This window comes from Anomalospiza imberbis, chromosome 3 (genome assembly GCF_031753505.1).
Source record: "Anomalospiza imberbis isolate Cuckoo-Finch-1a 21T00152 chromosome 3, ASM3175350v1, whole genome shotgun sequence".
Lineage (NCBI taxonomy): Eukaryota > Metazoa > Chordata > Aves > Passeriformes > Viduidae > Anomalospiza > Anomalospiza imberbis.
Genome location: NC_089683.1, coordinates 47042226 through 47062637, shown reverse-complemented (window position 1 = coordinate 47062637; position 20412 = coordinate 47042226). Strand labels below are relative to the sequence as shown.

The 20412-nt window shown below is 38.7% G+C and overlaps 1 protein-coding gene across 2 annotated transcripts in view; it reads left to right on the top strand.

Annotated features, from left to right (window-relative positions):
* LAMA4 (laminin subunit alpha 4) overlaps positions 1–19180 on the top strand; it is a 97839-nt gene extending 78659 nt beyond the window's left edge. The window contains exons 27-39 of one of the 2 annotated variants that reach the window (XR_010997203.1): positions 513–650; positions 2189–2322; positions 3563–3727; positions 4426–4579; positions 5243–5433; positions 7004–7193; positions 8031–8186; positions 9030–9189; positions 10167–10297; positions 13018–13111; positions 14754–14873; positions 16326–18070; positions 18206–19180. Coding sequence is in view for 1 of the 2 variants with exons in the window: in XM_068184280.1 (XP_068040381.1) it covers positions 513–650; positions 2189–2322; positions 3563–3727; positions 4426–4579; positions 5243–5433; positions 7004–7193; positions 8031–8186; positions 9030–9189; positions 10167–10297; positions 13018–13111; positions 14754–14873; positions 16326–16471 (1779 nt within the window). In the remaining variant the exon portion in view is untranslated. Of the gene's footprint in view, positions 1–512; positions 651–2188; positions 2323–3562; positions 3728–4425; positions 4580–5242; positions 5434–7003; positions 7194–8030; positions 8187–9029; positions 9190–10166; positions 10298–13017; positions 13112–14753; positions 14874–16325 lie in introns of both variants that reach the window. The other variant, XM_068184280.1, reaches the window with a different exon arrangement.
* Positions 19181–20412: the final 1232 nt, after the last annotated feature.

The window sequence follows — 20412 nt, the reverse complement described above, 5'->3', positions numbered from 1 at the left end:
CTTGTCGAACTCATCACACCACCTCACCCTCTGTCAACATGGAAGCTATATGCAATTTGTCCTGCCTTGGACTAGCTTAGCTCGCGAGACTCAGAGGGTTATAGAGCACCATGTCCAACACCCTCCACCCTACCCCAGTACCCAGCACAGCACACAAAGTAATATGTCATGTGTTGGAACTGTGACTCAGTGCCACACAGCTCAGACAGGGGCATGAGAACCTCTGCTTCTACTTGTCATGCTCTTTAACAACAGCAGACTTAGGATGGGGTCAAGATCCCAGGGAGCTGGGAATAATTTGACTTAATCTAAAATTGCTTCACTTTCTCAAGATTTTCCCATGATGTGAGAGAAAGCCTATATAAAGTAGGGTAAGATATGCAGGAAAAATTGTTTTTTAGAACTGAACTGGCTGCAACTGTTAAAAAAATTAGAAAGAAATAGCCTCATTCTTTGTATTATTGGAATGGCTTTTGAGCTGTACTTTTAATTTTGTTTTATTTAATACATAGATGTCCCGCAATGCATATTTCAATGGTGAGAGCTTCATTGCATCAAGTCAAAAAGTGTCCCTCTTTACTGAGTTTGAAGGAGGCTTTAATTTCCGGACATTGCAGCCCAGCGGGCTGTTGTTTTACTATTCTGAAGGAGTAAGTATCTATTTTTTTACTGTTTGTTTTGTTTTACCTTTTCATTTTTTCCCAGGAGAATACAAGGGGAATAATACAATTTCTCACTTTATGGCTTCATGATAGAGAAAGCAGTCTGCAATATAAAAGCATTCACTGGCGGCCTCATTTTTACAGTTTGCATTTGATCTACAGATGAAAACCAGTAAGGCTTCGACATTATTTTGATGCTGAGAAGAGAACTGGATCATATGCCTAGAATTAACATGCATTCACTTGTGCTGGCTGAAGTCCTTAGGGCAGAAATGCACAGAGCACCTTGCTGTGCTCAGCAGCAGTGCAATCCCTGTTTGGACCTGCAGGTGCTACCAAAGTACAAATAATATGAAGGACCTGACATTTGCCACCCAGACAATCACCAAGAAGCAAAGTTTGTTTGAATTAGTGGCACGGCATTTTGAGCATTGCTGAGCTGACAGAAATCAGTCACAAACCTGCCAATATTCCCAGATGGCACTCAGACCTCCATGTGTGACTGGGAAAAGCTGCATTTGAGAATGGCTCCTTGCAGCTATGGGAAGCCAGGCTGCTCTAAATTCCCCCTCAGAAGTGTGCCACGGGCAGAAATATGGACTTGCACTCACAAAATGTAGTGTGAGACAAAGCGATCCCAAGATGCTGCAGGCTCAGACTGACATCTGCAGCGAGCATGAGCTCAGACGACAGAACATTTGCAACCACCCGCAAATGTCTGTTCTGCTACGCTTGCAGAGTATCAGCAGCAGCGCAGCAGAGGAGGCTGCGTGACACCGATAACCACTTCCAAACTCTCCCGTGTGCAGCCTGGAGCATTACCTTCAACTGAGATCAGTAACCGTGTCAGCTCCCCACACCGTTTGCATAAATGAGGCCTCGCACACACCACTTCAGGTTTTTAACTCGACAGCTCTAATCCTAAGAGGTGCCAAGTGCCCTACTTAACAAACAGAAGTTCAGCTATTTAGCGCTTGGCAGAATGGGACACAATGATTCCTACCAGTGCACAGCGGCGGTGCCTGCTCTGACGGAACTGAGAGTATTCCTGCTAGTGGCACAGCGATCCCGTACGCCTGACCCAGATAGCACATCTTATCTCTGAGATAATTTTGAGTGATTGAACGGGTCCGATCACAGGGAATTAGAAAAAGAAAAAAAAGTCTTGGTCTTATGACAGGAATCTCGCAGCAACAGCTGCTCAGTAGAGTACAGCTGCTCAGTACAGTACCATACAGATGAAATGTAAACATTATACATTTGTGCAACATGGAAGGAGCTCATGTGACAGGTACATGAGACATAATCAGCACCAGAATTCTCAGATTTCAGGCTTTAAAACTGGCAAGAATATAAATTCTAATGATGTCATCTCTTGTTTTGCTTCTCAGAGTACATCTTTGTGCAAATTAAGCACAAATGTGGAACACAGACAGAAGAAAAATAAATACAACAGGAAAATTCACAGAACTGTTAATTTTTCTGTGTAATGCTTGCTTATGAAGATGCTTTTGTCTGTATTTCAGTCAGATGTATTATCCATCTCTATGGAGAGAGGTGCTGTGGTTTTAAATGCAAGTGGAACCAAAATTCAGTCACCAGACCGAAATTACAATGACGGAAAAACCCATTTCATCATTACTTCTGTCACCCCAGAAAGGTAAAGCTGTACAGCATCTTTTATTCTCTACCTTTAGAACACAAATACTTCTTGTAAAGCACATTATGATTTAACACTCATTTTTAAAGTGATACTTGAGTGGGGCTTTTTTAAGTGACTCATTTTAAAATGTGATTGAAAACTGACCAGCTTGGGCCTGAGTTCAAGATGATGGGAGGTTTTATTAAAATGAAAATAATAGTTTTCCTGAAAGCTTAGTCCTCTTTTGTTCTCAGGTAAGAAAACAGTTTAATAACATTTAAGGTTAGCATGAGATTAATTCTTTAACAGGACTGATTCTTCTAATTTGTTAAAACAATTCCCAGTTAACCCTAAAGTAATTGAGGCAGCTTCACATAAAGCATTCATCTGGGATGTACACAGTGAAACATGTTAAAAATATTTTTAGCACTGGCAGCCACAAATGTGACTAAATACAGCAGTAGGGAATAAGTCTCTCTCTGTGCTCCTTGAAAGTCTTGAAAGCTTTGGTTTTATTGGTATGTTTTACTATTGTTTTTATGTTTAAATTTTTTTTAGAAGGTCACATAATCAAAGCAACTTTCTTTAAGAGTCTTACCTATGAGATACAAGCATTCTTACTTTCCTAATGGAAATGACGGTTTGTACCTATGACTTCTGGCATCCAATAATCACGGTTTGAAAAGCCGAAGGTGTGAAAAGGTGGCTTGGAATAACTTTGGGGATTGTCATGTTTTCCTGAATTTGCAAAACAAAATCAGTGTCTGATACTTTAGTATACTCAGTTCTTTATAAAGCCAGAGAATCATTCCTGACTTCTGCGCCAATTAGTGTGTTGCAAAATCAGATTAGGTAAAAAGCATTGTATAAGGTCAAACACCAATGCACTGTGATGAAAGAGAAGGAAAAAGGGATAGGGGCATAAACAATTAGCATGTGCTTGGATCTTATTTTACCCAAAAGGTGGCTCCATCCCTTCATCAGCAACCCCCTAGTTTATCTTTCTTCACTGTACAGTTTTGGACTTCACAATTAACTGCAGGGTAATATTAAATCCATGGGCCTCTGTACACAGTTTTGCCAATGCACTGCTACTTGTTGCACAGCTGAAATCAAGGTTCTCACATGTCTTTGAGCAGTACCACTGAGTGATGCATGCACTGAGTGGAGTGGTTTGGGTGCGTGTACTGTGCTGTCTGACCACTGGCACTGATGTTTCCAAAGCTAGCCTGCAAAATGGATGCTTTGCCTTTTGCAGGTATGAGCTGACTGTTGATGACAAGAAACAGAGCAAGAAGAACCCAGCAAAGGACAGAGCAGGGAAAAGCCCAGACAGCATCAAGAAGTTTTATTTTGGTGGCTCTCCCCTCAGAACACAGCAAGCCAACTTCACTGGCTGCATAAGCAATGCCTACTTCACTAGGTGAGTAATATCCTCCCAAACACATTAACAGGCAGCCACTGCCCTGCCTGACAGCTTGAATAGTAGCTCATGAGAAGTGATTTATTGTCACAATAAAAATTCCTCTCTCATTCTGTGAGGCTAGACAGCATGTGTGAATAAGATTCTTACCTTATTTGCCATGGAATCTGTTGGCACAGATCTGCTAGGTTAAGATATTGTTAAGGTGGGAATAACTTGATGAAATAAGCTTTCAGTACTGCACCTGCTAATGCTGTGGGTGCAATGAATAATTTGCATAGCTGTAATTTACATTTATATTATGTAGCTCTCAGGTCTGCCTTTGAAACAAAATTATATTAAGGCATCTCACAGAAGCTGGAGAGGTTAGGACTTTGCTCATGTAAAAAATTGTCAGAATCTGTTGATCTTAATTGCTTTAAGAAATGTTCTTATATAGATTTAAAAGTTGAATTTGATGCTGCAGATTGACACTCTCTGTTTATGCCAGCATGTATACAACAGGCAGATGTAGTATAGGCTGTCCTCATTACCCATACATCGATTGATTAATCTGTACTTTCATCCATGATCAAAGAATGAACAACTGCCCATTCAATATAAACTATAAATTTAAAATTCTGAGATTTTTATGCAGACAATTCTAACACTTGACAAAAAAAAAAAGCTGTTCTTGTCATCTCCTCTTTGAAACACAGGCTGGATCAAGAGGTTGAAGTAGAAGATTTCCAGAAGTACTCTGAGAAAGTTCAGGCATCTTTGTATGGATGCCCTGTTGAATCTCCTCCAGTTGCTCTTCTCTATAAGAAAGGAAAAAACTCATCAAAAGCCAAAGGAAACCGTAATAAAAAGGTCTGCTACAAATTGCTCCAGTACCACTCTAGAGTTTTCCAAAATTCTCAGAATTATGGATCTAAAATGCATAAAGACAATGTCACATATTCTATCACTGGAAATTATTGCCCTGACACAATCTATCTGGCCTACACTTGCATCACTCTCTTTTGCTAAAACTCTAAAAGAAAATACCTGGCTTCTGCAAAACAGTACTTCAGAAACAAGCCTTTTTGATTTCTTCTGTACTCTAAAGGCTCTAAAAAACTTGCTTCTGTTCTCATCTGCTTCTGTATGGCTCTCTATTGGGTACAATTAGCACATGTTAATATAAATGAGGAAAAAACCTCCCTCAAGCATGCAGAATTTTTAGTCTAAGCATATCCTCTCATGCCTATAAAATAGGTGACATCACCAAAAGCAGAGAGAAAAATATTTAATTAGGAAAACTGAAAAAAATTTAATTGTAATTATGTTAGCTACACAGGTATTTTGTTTATCCCTTGTTCTGTCCTAAATCAGCATTATAGTAGATCTGTTCAAGGAAAACTTGACTCAGAAATAATCCTGGTATTTTTGTAGGGAAACTATATATTACTAGTTCATATATAAAAGATACTATTATTTTATTATGTCCAACCTTAGCTAAAAATTCTGATTAACAGTTCTTTTTCTATGAAGGTGGGAAGAGATAAAGACAAGATTTCACAGCCCTCATCTGGCCTTAAAAAATTCTATCAAGTGAATTTGCAAAGAGAGCCTCAGTGCCACTTGCCTGTGAATCCCAAGGCAACTGAACATGCCTATCAATTTGGAGGAACAGCAAACAGCCGGCAAGAATTTCATCACATACCAAAGGATTTCAGTCAAAGGTAAAGTGACTTTATAAATAAAAATAAAATATGCTGGGGAGGAGAAAGATGTATTTCAATTTTTTTTTTTAAGAGACACATTTCTGCTGTTACCCTGGATTTTTTCCTTTATATCTTAGGCTAAATTTTGTGTCGAGCCTACTGTTAGGTTATCTTAAAAGGTGCTTCTGTTGAGTAAGAGAAAAACATAGACTGTGTTTCCACTTACATCCCTTTTGTGGAATCTTCATCTGCATTGCATATTAACAGAATGTGTCTCCTTGCCTATTTGTGTGAAGCTTTTGAGGATGTTAGTTCTATACAAGCAATGCACAATAATCAGTCTTTTTACACAAGAAGTAAAGGCATTAAAGCAGAAAGGAAGCAGTAACATGCTGAGTGAACCTTGTCAGGAGTTTAATCTTCACAGTGCAGTAAGACATAAAGATATGAAAACCTGTTCCAATTCAAGCCATAATGGAAATCTAAGTAATAATGAGTCCAGATACTGTTGAAATTGAATATTCATGCTCCCACAAAATATGTCATGCAATATTCAAAATCCAATAAGGATTTTGATTTAATACTTTCCATTAAAGACTATAAATTCAACAACACAGAACTTCCTGGAAGCATACCAGACCACTAACTCAAAATAAAGAGTGTTCTTTCCTGATTTAAATTAAAAAATCATTATGTTCATTTTAATTCAATACCCTTTAACTTAGGGCAGTTCTGATGGCACCCATGTGAAGGAAAACCCAATCTCTAATATCTTCATCCCACCTTCATTCCCATATGAAGGAAAACCCCATCTCTAATATCTTCATCCCACCTTCATTCCTAAAATACATATTTATTTGCCAAATGTTATTAAAGCTTCATTTTTGTAATGTTCATTTCTAAAAAGTTGTGTCATTTAAAACAACTAATATTGGCAAGGGACTGAGTATCTGTGGAATGTACACACACATGCCATCAGGAATGTATAGGTGCTTGAGACAATATGAAGAATGGAAACTAGGTTAGACCTGACATCAGAAGGAGGAATCAGTTCTGGCACTGTCCTACACCAATACAGCTTTGCCATGTTTTAGATCATAAGTAATAATAGCGATCACTCAAGAAATTTTTACTGTGACAATGTCAAACCAATAATGGTATGACCTCCTATGCTGTCTTGGACTTCACAAGGACTTCACTGTCTTGGACTTCACAAGAAAGGGAAAGCTTCAATCAAGTCTGGAATAATATTAAACATTAGGCCTCTGTGCCATCACACTTAAAAATTCCCCCAACCCTGCTGTTTAATATAAAAGGAAATGCACTGTCAGATTTTGGTGGTCTGCATTGAACTTATTCACTCTAGAGATTTTAATTTTTGAAAACAAGTTCCCCACCAGGCAGTTTCTTCTCCAACTTTGACTTCTGCTCAAAAAAACAGCACAGAATGTTTCTCAGAAATCCCACTTCCATAAAGCAGATGAATATTTTTTTGGATGAAAGGAAAATCTCAGTCTTCCTCTGCCTGATGTTTGATTCAAATCAAAAGTATCTGCTTTAATGTTAATACTGTGTTTTTATGTGCCAGAGCTCAGTTCTCTATCAGTCTGAAAACTCACTCATCTCATGGAATGATTTGCTACGTTTCGGATCAAAAAGAGACCAACTTCATGGCCCTTTTCGTCGCTCATGGCCGACTCATCTTTATGTTTAACGCTGGTCACCAGAAGATAAGGATTAAGAGCCAAGAGAAATACAATGATGGCCTGTGGCACAATGTAAGTAAAAGAAAGCAATCATGATGGCATATATTGTCAAGGCTGCAGTGAAGACACTACTCATGTGACAGCTCAGGGACTTTTCATTCGTGTATTCATAAACACGCTTATATGTTGAGAAACTTCCATCAGTAGTTTTAGATCTTCCTCGGAACATTTTATTAAGTCATTAACTAGGGACAGAAAAGTGAGTCAGTTATAAAAATTCAGCAATTCCTAACACTAAGAGCTGAACAGAAATGAAGGAAACGAGCAGAGCAGTAAGGCAATTAAGAGTTAAATGAGTTATTAAAGGAAAGACTAGAATAATTTTGTTCAGCAAATATCTTTGAAGTGTCTAAGAAAGGAGTACAGCCGTCTGAGGCTACCTCAGTAGCCTGTAAAAATAAAAAGACAATTTTAGGAGTCAAGGTGAATTTCCCCTCTGTAGGTATCTCTCTCTCCTCATTAACTACAGAGGAAGTCTACAGCTACTAAACTACTGACTTGGGCATTTAAGCACTTAAAGCAGGTTGGATAAATCCATACCATAAAAATAACGATGACTGTGGAAATGTTAACAGTGATAGTAGGTAGATCTCAGTAGACCTTATGACACCTTAATTACTGCTGTCTTGTACACCAAAATGTAAGAAAGGCAGCAGTTTTACTATCTAGCCTTCCTGTGAATGTGAAAAAAATGGGTTATCCAGCAAAGAATACTGGCAGTTAGCAAAACAGGCTTGTGGAGTATCTCTCACACACTTTTCTTCTCAAATGTCTCATCCTCTTTCACTGCACAGCAGTGATCCTTAACAAATGAAAGTAATCTTCCACATTTTTTTCTTCCCTTCCTAGGTGATATTTATTAGAGGCAAAAATATTGGTCGCTTGATAATTGATGGTCTCCGAGTACTAGAAGAATCTTTTGATGGGAATGCGAATAGTTGGCAAGTCACTGAACCACTCTATATTGGAGGTGTAGCTCCTGGAAAAGCTGTAAAAAACATCCAGGTAAAGCAGAACTCTGTGTACAGACCCCATACCTTTTTGTAAAGTTAATACAAAAGCTGACTGTAGGGATGAGATCAGACAAAATCTTATTAAGATCTTGACCCTTATTCTGCTAAGGAGCAGACAGCTTAGTTCATGTAGAGAGCAAAGTTTCCACAGGGCTGGGCTGGTGGTAGCTGGGTTAGGCTTCCACAACCTTGCAGCAGCAGCTGGGAAACCAACAGTCCATGAGGAACAGAAAAATCCTAAGAAAAATCAAATCCAAAAATTACATGAGACAAGTAACATTAGGCAAGATCAATTTCATCCCGAGGTCTGAGATACAGAATGAGTTTTGGAGACATTTTGATGTTCTCCTAGTACCTCTGTTTTAAGACAGTACCTAGAGCTCAGGATTGTTCTACAGCTTGGTACTGAAGTATACAGAAAAGAGAGTTAAACCAAAAATGAACATAACAGTCTCTTTCAAGGTAATCTTTAGTGTTATGTGCCTAACAAGATTCATAAACCACTCTGAAAAAGTAGACTCCTCTCTTCCCTTGAGGCTATGAGGTATATGTGTAGCACTGCCTTGGCCTTGTGCTTTGTTTCTCCCAATTCAGTAAGGATTGTTTGAGAAACAGCACAAGCTTGAATTACCTTGAAGTCATCAAAAAGACATGAGAGGTTATGAGAATCATTTTTCCTGCTTCCCTTCTCTGGAAATCGTTTTTCAGTTCAAAACTGATGTACCAGACAATCATAGCCTTACAGCTTATAAACAAGTAAAAATAAGGGCAGAAGAATCTGTTTCCTTTCACAAGCAGTTTATTTACTAATCAAGGCTTTTTTTTTACCCCTCAGATTAACTCTGTCTACAGCTTTAGTGGCTGTCTCAGCAACTTACAGCTCAATGGAAGATCACTTACTTCAGCTGCACAGACATTTAGTGTAACACCTTGCTTTGAAGGCCCATCAGAAGCAGGAACATACTTTTCATCAGAAGGAGGATATGTCGTCCTTGGTAATATACTCCTAACCAAACGTATCCCAAAATAGGACTGTGGTATTCACTGTGCTTCAGAATGGCATTTTTCACTAAAGAGTGTGGTAATTTCCAAGGCTGTAAGCTGTAAGGATTATCAGAAACAGATCACTATTGTGCTAAGCAGATGATATTGACAGGTCACAATGTCATTGTGAAACTTAACACGTTGTTAAATAAATACATCTGTATTCAAATAATAATAATTTTCATAAGGGAACAATTTTAATGTGGGAACAGACCATAATATGCTAAAAATTAGCATAGAAGTCAACATGGCCAAGATCAAGTACACCATTAAATGGTCATCCCTTATTTTTTTAATTAATAAAACAACAAGTAATTGCAGAAAAGCTTTCGGCATATCTTGATACACAACAGCATGACAGAACATATATTTTCTGTCATTTAGGCCTGCTGTGTTCCAGGAAGAGTTTTAGGAGGGTGTTTCAGTCACATAGGCTCTGATCTGAACAAGAAAAGAAACTGCAAAATCCTATTCACTGCCAGCACCAAGAAGAATGAGACAAGTGTTCCTAATTTGCTCCCTGGCCTGTCAACAGTTTGAAAAAGGGAGTTTCTCCTACGCAATTATCAAAGCTCAAGTGAACTCCCACTCACTCAGTAATGACTGCTGAGTGTCTAGGAATTCGCACAATAAGAAACTGCCAAAAGATACAGATAATTTACTTTCTGCTGTCCATTTCATTGCTAAGAAATATTTTTAAACAAAATACATTTTTAAAATAATGAGAACAGTAAATAAACCTTTATTAGTACTCCAAGCAAACACAATCAAAACAAAAGTTGAAATGGGTCATTGACAGCACATCACATTTCAATAGTTTTAAGAACAAATAAAATCCACCCTTTGATGTTCTACTTTGACTTTGAATAAAGGTCCAATTTCATCACTAACTCAGTATAAAAAGAATGTTATTCTTACTACTTCACAGATGAATCCTTCAGTTTAGGCCTGAAATTTGAAGTTGTTTTTGAAATACGTCCCCGAAGCAGCTCAGGAATCCTACTGCATGGTCACAGCGTGAATGGAGAGTACCTGAATATGCACATGAGAAATGGACAGGTATAAAGAAGGTCACATCTCCTCCACTGCCTTGACTGGTTTCTCTTCCACCTACTTAGGCTTTGCTACCTGCAGATTTTCTCTTACAAATTTGCCATTAACTGATTCTTGTTTCTCCCCTAAATATAATAACAGCTGAGATTAGCCAAACCAAATATTTATTTTAAAATACTAAAAATAACACCTGTGACAAGTTCAGATCACTTTACTAATACAAGCCATACATATTTTGTTATCAGCTGAAAAGAAGCAAAAGCACTGATTATTTGGCACTGCTCTTTCACCCACACATTAAAAATGTATCACGGTTATAAGTAAGGTAACTATCAATAAATTTTTATTTCTTAAAAGATGAGTCTGAGTTAAACTCAGACTCTTCTTTCTTTACCAGAGATATGTGTGATAGAAAGAGAAAGGAAAAGTTCTGATTGTGTGTTGGCCTGGTTTCTACAGGCTCTAGATTTCAAAAGAAGGAGAATGGTTTGAAATTAACTCACCAGACAGTTGTTGCTATTGCTATTTTTTCTTGTGTTCATTGATAAAATCTGGATCTCTTCATGCTACACTCTGCACACATGCAGTAATAAATTTCAGTCTTAAGTGAACAACAGAAGCAAAGAATTAGAGCATAGAAAATCTTGGCAGTTTGGGGATCTTTCCTGAAGAGGAGAAACTCACGACACAGTCAAGAGAATAAGTATTGTGGATATTCTTCAATCACTGATACACAGCTGTCAATCAAAGTGGAAGGGTATTTAAGTGGGGCTGACTGTACCTCAGTTAGAGATGCAACATCTGAGGACACTCTCACCTCTTCTCCAAGAGCAGGTACCTACAGCAGAGTGACTGAGTAAACAGTTTAACATTCATCCTATCCTAAAGCAAGTGTCTAATTAGGTGACTAAATAAGCTGTTATTCAGAGAATTTATTTTTCTATGTTGGCTACAGAGAGAACAGGTGCTTCAGTTAGGCATAGGTGCTTCAGTTTTGACAGCTGATTAGGTAATATGAAGCCCATTCTTACCCCTGTATCTAATCCTTGGTGAACTAACAGAGAAATTCTTAAGTACATTGTACTGATGTGTATCATGCCACACCTAAAAGCTGAGCCTGTATGGAACCGGTCCAGTATAGCACTTCTTATGTAAAGTTCTAACCAAAGTTCTGCATGTCCAATAATTTGTCTGGTTTTCCCAACTATTTGTCTGGTTTTTCTTTTGTTCTAACAAAAGGAGCTGCTTCGCTTACTGCTTCACACCTCACTTCCTGTATAATGCATATGCAAGTCATAAACAAAATTCATCCTGGAAAAGCAGCTTTCCCCTGCTTGTCACTGCAGCAGTTCAATACCACCTTAGTAAGAATCTGTGTTTCTTTAGCATTAACTATCTGCTCTCTTTGAATGCATTACAAAAGACCTGTTTTGTGAAAATAATTTTGCTGAACAAATAAGATCAACAACTATAATTCACGTTTTAAATGTAAGCATCTCTATCAGTACAGCTTGTCTGGATGATTTATTAAGGAGTCATTTTCTCCTGTGATTCTTTATTTGCTTTAATCTGTACATTTTATCCAAGAGTGGATAAAATAGAACATGAGGATCATTTTAATTGTGTTTGTCAGTGCCCTTCTGAAAAAAAAATAATCTCTCTCTGTTACAACTGTATCAAAACCCGCTAGAATTAAATATAAGTTGTTTCCTTGAGAGAGACTATTTACAAGGGCATGCAGTGACAGGACAAGGGGGAATGGCTTCAAACTGACAGTAGATTTAGATCAGATATTAGGAGAAAATTCTTTGCTGTGAGGGTGGAGAGGCTGGAACAGGTTGCCCAGAAAACCTGTGGATGCTTCATCCCATTAAATGTTGAAGGCCAGGTTGGATGTGACTGAGCAACCCGATCTTATGAAAGGTGTTCTTGTCCATGGCAGGGGGATTGGAACAAGATAATTTTTAGGGCCCCTTCTAATCCTACCCATTCTATGATTCTGTGATTTTCAGTCAACATAGTGTCAGCATAATCAGGGACAATTTCAACATTTGAAAAGCCTGAGTGGTTGGACTCAGAGTCTGGAGTTCTCTGGCAATAACCACCAGGAATCTCATGTCCCACAACAGGGGCACAACATGGTTTTGCTGCTGCTGGAACATTTCCATGAAAAAATATATTAATCCATTAACTAAAGAAGAGGTGCAAAATTCATAATTACATTCACTTTCTAGCTCTGCCAGAGACTTACTGGTAAGCTTGAACAAGTAACTTAAAAGCCATTCTTAATTTTGCTATCTATTCCTTTCTCATACATTTTCTGTTTGTTTATACCTGGGTTTTCATTACTCTTTTCCTTGTTAAGTGGCTAGCAAGATGCCAAAAACATCATCTGATGCATCTAAACACTGATTTATCACACAGGAAATTACAGAGTAGGGGTACTAGTAAATGAGTAATATTAGCTCTTACTTTTAAATCTTTTCTTGAACTGTTCCTTGAGATACTTAGGAATGTCTCAGAACTATTGAAGCTGAAATATTAAAAAAAAAAAAACTGAATTTGGATTTAAAAGGTACTTTATTTTGAAGAATTTAATGAAGCCATATTTTCCTTTCTCTCGGATACCTGACATGTTTTGAGTGGGGAATACAACATTATTACAACAGAAGGTAAAAGGAGGAAAGGAGGGGGTTTACACTGATGATTACATTATTTTCCCTCAGGTTACTGTGAAACTGAATAACGGAATCAGGGATTTTTCAACTTCGGTTACACTGAAACAGAGTCTCTGCGACGGCAGGTGGCATCGAATTGCAGGTCAGTAAAAGGTGATCATCCCCTAATTAAGGTAACAAAGCCCATCTCTTGCTCCCCAGATATCCATCTCCATGGGCTAGAGCACTAGCAATGCAGCAGTATTTTCATTTCTTCTTTTTCACCTGCCAAGACCCAAGTTTGTGTGAAAGAGAGTCTTATTCATCCCTCAGACATAGAACAGAAGAGCTTCCTGGGAAGAAAGGAACAGGTTCCCGTGGCTGCCCGCTCTGTGATGACTCTCTGCCTGCTCCGCAGCCTTGCGCTGGCCGTGGCCCCACGTTGGGCGCCACTCATGGCTGCCCATTACTTTTCTCTGCCCCTGTCAGCTCTCGAACGCCCAGCTTGGGCGTCTCAGCTTTTCGTCGGGGCCGGGGCTCACCGCAGTTCCCGGGCGCTTTTGCTGCCGCGCTCCGGGGTGGGCTGTTGGCCGCGCTTCACTGTTGGCACGAAGGAAGAAACAAAGAGGCAGGGAATTCGTCCAAATCCGTCCGCATGGCGGCTGGATGCTTTATTGGCTGCGAGAGCTGCGGTGGAAAAGCAGCAGCCGCTCCCAGCTTCGCACAGACGCAAATGGCCTCAAGCATGCCGAGGAGTGGGATGAAATAGGGAAGGGATGGGGCGGACGGGGAGTCCTCCCGCCCAATGGGTACAGACATCGTGGTGATGACGTGTACTACAGCGACCAATGGGAACACGGCAGGGGCAGACACTGGACTTTGGGGTGAGTGGGACCGCGAGAACGGGGAGACGGGCATGGAAATCACAGGAGTAGGGGAAAACCCAGGGGATGCACGAGGGTACAGAGAACTGGAAAACTAACAAAGAAAAAACCCATAATTTGAACCCAAACCCAGGATGCAACAGGTTCCTACAAAGATAGGAAAAACAAACAAAGATGGAAACTCCGTGTTCAAAGAACAGAAAGCAGCCTAGCTGAAATTCTGGCTACATTTCCTAATTTATATACCCTATTATATTCTTCCTTCCCCAATTAAGAGGTTAAATAAACTGATAGAATGCAGTAGGTACAAGTATATGCTGCCCTTAAAAGTTAAACAAGACAGATGTGGGGAACCTTTTACTCACAATAGGGAGATGTCTACATCGGGGATTTTGCCTCTGTGCCAGACAGTCATCCTTCTTTCCTGGTTTTGAAAGTCAAAAAGTACTTCCTGGGTACTTTGAACCACCTCATCTTTCTGTCTAGATGCTGACTTAGGATGTCTTCCACTATCACTGCAGAAGTGATCTGAGTCTGCACCCTTTCCACAAGCATTCTGGTTTCCTTCTGAAGGAAATCCAGGCACACGGGCAAGGGAGAAGCCTCACTGCATTCTAATACATCCCCAGTTGGGAGTGATTGGGCAACAGTTTTTTTAAGCCACAAGCCATTGTATGCTCATAACCTGGAGCCTAAACACTGCCACCAGTGATCAAGAGCCCCACTCAAAAGCACCCTTGCTCCCACTGTATCTACCATCGGCCCTGCTCTATTCCAGAATCCGCTCAAAAACTGTCACTGATGGCTCACACCCAATCTAGCAAACACTAAATCAACAACTCACACCAAACAGATAACTCCTGTCTGTCATAAAAGACTCATGTGCTACTTCTTGCTGATCCCTGTTCCTTCTCCTTTCAGTTATTAGAGATGCAAATGTGGTGCAGCTGGATGTAGACTCTGAAGTCAATCATGTGGTAGGGCCGCTAAATCCAAAGGCAATTGACCACAGGGAGCCAGTGTTTATTGGAGGTGTACCAGGTATGTTTTTGGTATCTTTGTGGTACATTGTTCTGAGATTTCAGCCCTGTTTCCAGAGAAAGCATAAAGACTAAGTTTTCAGCTCAAAAAAGAAAAAAATATGTGAACAACCTGGTAAAATTCAAATGCTCAAGAGCTGATCATAAATGTTCTGCCTCTAGTTCTCAAAGAAAAAGATGTGCTACTTCATTGAAATTAAAACATTCACAACTGCTGGAGGGCAAGATATGGATTCAGCAGAGAAGTCAGCCAACTACAAACTTTTTTTTTTCCTATTTTTCCTTCCCATGTGGGCTTACTGTTTTTTAAGAAGTGATTTATTTATTTATGGGATTGGAAACTCGCTGTCACTGTAACTGGAGTCCCAAGGTTTAGTTGCTTGTAGGCTTCTTTCCTCTTCTTCAAGCAATGGCATCTTTGAACACAAGATAAAACATGGAGATTCTTTTTCTTATTAGGGAGTTCTGTTAGACAGATTTCTGCTCCTGTGTATCTGTGACTCACAGACCACCTGTGTAGCATGGCCCAAGATTACTACATTTCCTTCCCTTATTCAACAGACAGAGCTACTCTGTTGGGGTTCATATACAAACTGTAATCAACACTACGTGATTCAATTTTTAAGTCAACTTCTGTACATTTCTCATTGAAAATATGCAGCATTATTTCTCTGAGCCTTGCATGTCAATCATTAACAGCTCTAACTACAAAATTCATTATAATGATTATCTTGGATTACTGGCTTGAGTGTGCAGTGTTCATATCCATCCCATGCTACCAGGAGGTAAAATGAGCCTAAACGGAATAATAAAATCTATGCACAGATGCCTGCTCACTCTTTAAATACAAACTGGAATTTTATTAGGACAGAACTCTTCCCAGAGAGGTAATATAAAGGGGTAATTGTAAATGCTGTTCTGCTTCATAGTAGAGCCTTCTATTTCTACATTAATTATAGAATACTAAAGCAATGTCATACATTGGCTCAATAATGCTATTATCAGCCTGGCACAGGAAAGTCTTACACAGAACTTCACAACAACAAATAAGATACAATACTAAATAATGCCATGCAGATACAACCAACTGAATGCAAACTAACAAATCAGACAGAGATGACAATATATGTGATGTTAAATTACAAAAACAGACACTGGGACTCATCTACTCTGTTACCTAAAAGAAAATGTAGTTATAAAAAACTGCAAAGTTGTGTCTCAATTGATAATATAGTATCAAGAGTTTCACATAACTGTAGATAGCTAACCATACTTTAATGGCCTCTAGGACACTGGCAGGAGGTCAAACACTTTAAAAGAAGCACTTTTAAAAAAAGAAGCACTTTTGCACTTAGTAGCAAAGTTAAAAGGTTCTGCCACCAAACTGATTATTTTGCCCATCATGAGCTCTAAACTTTTGTTTATTTAATTTTTTTTAATCTTCTCTTTCCAGAGTCTCTGCTAACATCAAGCCTGACTACACGCAATTCCTTCATTGGCTGCATTCGTAACTTCATGATTGATGAAAAGCCAGTGAGTTTTAGTAAAGCAGCTTTAGTTAGTGGCGCTGTAAGCATTAATACCTGTCCAGCAGCCTGATAGTGCATTGCATCAATTCTGAAAAGTTCCTTAGACCACAGAAAAAAAAAATAGAACAAAACAAACCATGTCCAGCAAGACAAGAAGAATGAAAATATCACACATCTACAGAAAGCAGGAAGGGGAAGTCACGTCTAATATTTACACACAAACAAAAATCACTGAAGAATAAAAGCTGTTGCTTCTGCACTTCTCTTAACATACCACAAGAGTGAGCTTTACCATTTCTTAGAGTGTATGTGTGGCCAGTCTGTTACATGAAAATATGAGATTATAAAATAAATTAAAATTATATTAAATATGTTACTTTCAAAATAGATCCTCTACATAATCTCTTTTCATATCTTAGTCACCCTTTGTTCCACAGAAAAAGATCTGCTAATGCACATTAAAGAATAAAGCTAGATAATAGATTTACATTGCAAATACTGTATAAAGATCTTACTGTATATTTTTCATTTTCCATTCAACTCATTTATATATTCCTCAAATAAAATGGGAGGAAGAGAGTATATAATTATGTAAGCTTACAAACAATGAAAAATTAAAATTTTTATTCCACTTCTAGACTTCATGCATATGTTCTAGCACAATATGAAGAGAGGATATATATCTTTTAAGACAGATGCTTTATATATAGACTCATTTACCTAAACTAGGTAATTTTAGAGTAATGCTTGCCTTAGAGACAATTTTAAATCTCAAGTTTTTCCTCTGAACTTTTAAATGCACTTACATACAAACACAGCAAGAAATTCACAATCTCATTGTGATCTCATTTGCACTAATGTTACACAAGTAAACATGAAGTGTAGAAAGCAGAATCAGTCACAGTTTCAAGTGACTCCCTTATCATACATGACTTACGTAAAAACATCACTTCCCTGTGAGAGTCCAGCAGGATTTCAGTTTACAGCAGTAATACTCAAACAAGGAACGTGCTCCTTCAGAAGATATGCTGCTGCAGAGGAACCAAGAGTGAAACAGGAAAATGTAAACAGAAGGCAAAGGGCTGCAAATCTGAGCTATGTTATAACCATAGAAGGTAGATGGCAGTTAATGGTGTCACAGTAGGCTTGCACACCAAATACACAAGTCACTTGCAAAACTTAGTCCCTTCAATCATCACCTACAAGGAATCAAAGCTTTCTTTTCTTTTTAAGAATAAAGTAATGTAATAAAGAATAAAGTAATGAAAGTTTTATGGTTGCTGAGCAAATTATTGTTGGAACCAACTCAAAATATGACCAGCTGCAAAGCACGAAACTATGAAATGTAAAAATAAAGGATAACACCCTAGAGACGAAAAATTAATCAGAATTCATCTGGAAAACACACAAATGAAAACTGTAATCCAAAGATCTTGAAAGCACAGACAGATGGAAGAAACACCAGAATAAGATACATATGTATGCACTAATCAGCAGCTTCCCTACTACTCTCAGTAGGGTGAAAAAAAGGGTTTTTTCACCACTGCAGCAGACTTGGCTTTCCCTGGATAAAGAGCTGCAACCTCTGGATACACAGGCACAGGAACTCTCCAGCAGCTGGGACCCCATCACAGACCCTCCACTTGCCTCTATTGTCCAGTGTTGGGTGGTAAATGAACACAGTGTGGCTCCAGTAGTCACTGCCACTCCTTTAACCAGCCTTGTCAGCTCTGCTCATACTTTCAGCCCCATTCCTGTTCTACCTGCCTTCTCCTGAACACATCTCCTTTTCTCTTCCCCGTAGCTCTCAGGCAATATGCTCCAAGGACTGATTCCCCTTCCAACTCCGAGCTTACAGACACCTTCACAGTGGAGTGATATATAGACCCTTCTTTCCATCACTCCAAAGCCCACTGTTCATATTTGAGAAGCAAGAAGTAAGAGTATCCCTCTGCAGTCTCTCTGGATCAGGCATGGATCCCTAAATCCAGTTGCCTTCAAATGCCATCTTTGTCTCAGGCACCAAAACCAGTATGCTTGCTCAGCTTTTTCCTGCTCCCAGCTACTACCCAGAAATGGAACAGAAAATTTAGGGCTTTTGGTTCAGGAATATTTTATTATTAGTGTTGAGGGTGAATGTCCTCAGATCAGTGAGCTGGGTTCCCAGTGGTTACAGAGGCCATGGATGGTATCAGAGCTGTACAGCTGGGAGCAGGGGTAAAAAAGGAAGTCTCTTTCCTCCCAGTGCCAGTGAGTTGTTAGATTGGCTCAAAAAAAGCTCATGACACCACAACCTGAGCTAAGCTTCCCCAGACCCTTGTCTCCAGGACCTTATTGCTGGAGAGAAAAGAACAGCAGATTCCCTGTTTAGATAGGCTAGTTACAAGGATTACTGAAATTCCTTTTGAGTTGCCTGCAGCTGCTCAGCAGAGATAGCCAGGAATGGCAAATGCTTGTGGCCCCTAGGAGCATCAGAGTTTAGTGAAGGCTGGTATTAAGTGGAGCATTGTATGTTAACTGGTACACACATGCTGAAATGTTTTTCTGTCTCACACCTACTTCAAACCAAAGCGTATTTTCTCATATCCACATCCAAGCTCTGTGAATAAACAATATTTCTCTTAGCCATATTTGCTGCAATGTGATTTGGTTTTGTTCTATGGATTTACATTTAAGAATGACTTTTCTGATTTAATCAGTCCTTTGCATACTTTATATATGGAAAACTAAAAATATACTAAAAACAGTATGTGAATAAAAACCAATTAAAATTCATAAACTGCTACTATTCAATTTCCTTCTCTTATTACTATATCACCGGCTAATCAAACACAGCACTGTTTTGGAGAATGTCTTCCTCAATTTTCCCTTCTAGGCTTCAAAGGTGTGGGTTTTCCCTCTGCAGAACAGGATTTCCAAAGAAAAACACTATAAACCAGAGGATACTTGCAGACTCGAGAGAGAGAAGAAAATAATGCAAATTTCCCTGCCCCCGACATCAACACAGACCTTAAAATTACCATTTCATATGTGCCGAAGAAAGGCAGTATGCGATGCATTATATTGCACATACCTCTGCACTAATTTCAAGGCTGCTGGTGTCTAAGAGAAAGCAACTGCCTAAGCAGAAATCTTCTCAGAATTCAATTTGTCCTCTGTACCTATCTTAAAAATTATACCTTCGAAGTACAAAACCCTTCATCTACAAAGATTTGTGAAAAAACTTCAAGTTCTGAGCTACATTGTCAGATTGTCCATTTCCATTTTTAACATGACTATAATTGTCTAAATTCTGCAGAAAGCCTACAAGAAATGAGCACTGACTCTAAATCATAACTTTTCTCTGGCACCTTCAAGGTTTAATAAGTGTTGTTATAGCCATTATCTGAATCAGGGCTGCAATTACGCTGTTACTCTATCCCAAAATATTCTGAGATTGGACATTTGAATGACTATGTAATAAAGAAACCAATTTCAAGATCAAATGCTCAGGAAACTGCTTCAAAATAGAGGATTTAAATGGGATCTCGCCCCCTCTATCTCTTACATCTCAAGATCTGTAGACAATACCCTTCTCCTCAAGAATCCAGGGTATGGACAACAGTCTGACCAGAAAAATTAAAGATGAAGTGTTACAAGCCTGACTTTAATTTCCCAAAATACAACAATTCTAAATTAAAAAAGGCTAAACTCAAACAAACAAAAAATAGAAAAAAAATCAAAATTACAAACCAACAAACCTTCATATGTGAAGTAAGTCATGATATTAGTCAAATGATAACATTAATTCAAATTCCAGTGTATTCTCCCCACAGCAGCAAGTGGTCTAAATAGTCAAATGACTATTATTAAAAAGATGCTGAAAGCATAGCACAAATATTTAACTTGTGATGCACTTTTGGCTCTTGTTACAGCATGGGATTTAAGGGTTATTCACAGATTCACAGTGGTCCATGGCAATTCTTTTCCACTAAATAACATAGTAAGTTATTCATACAATTATTCAATTTG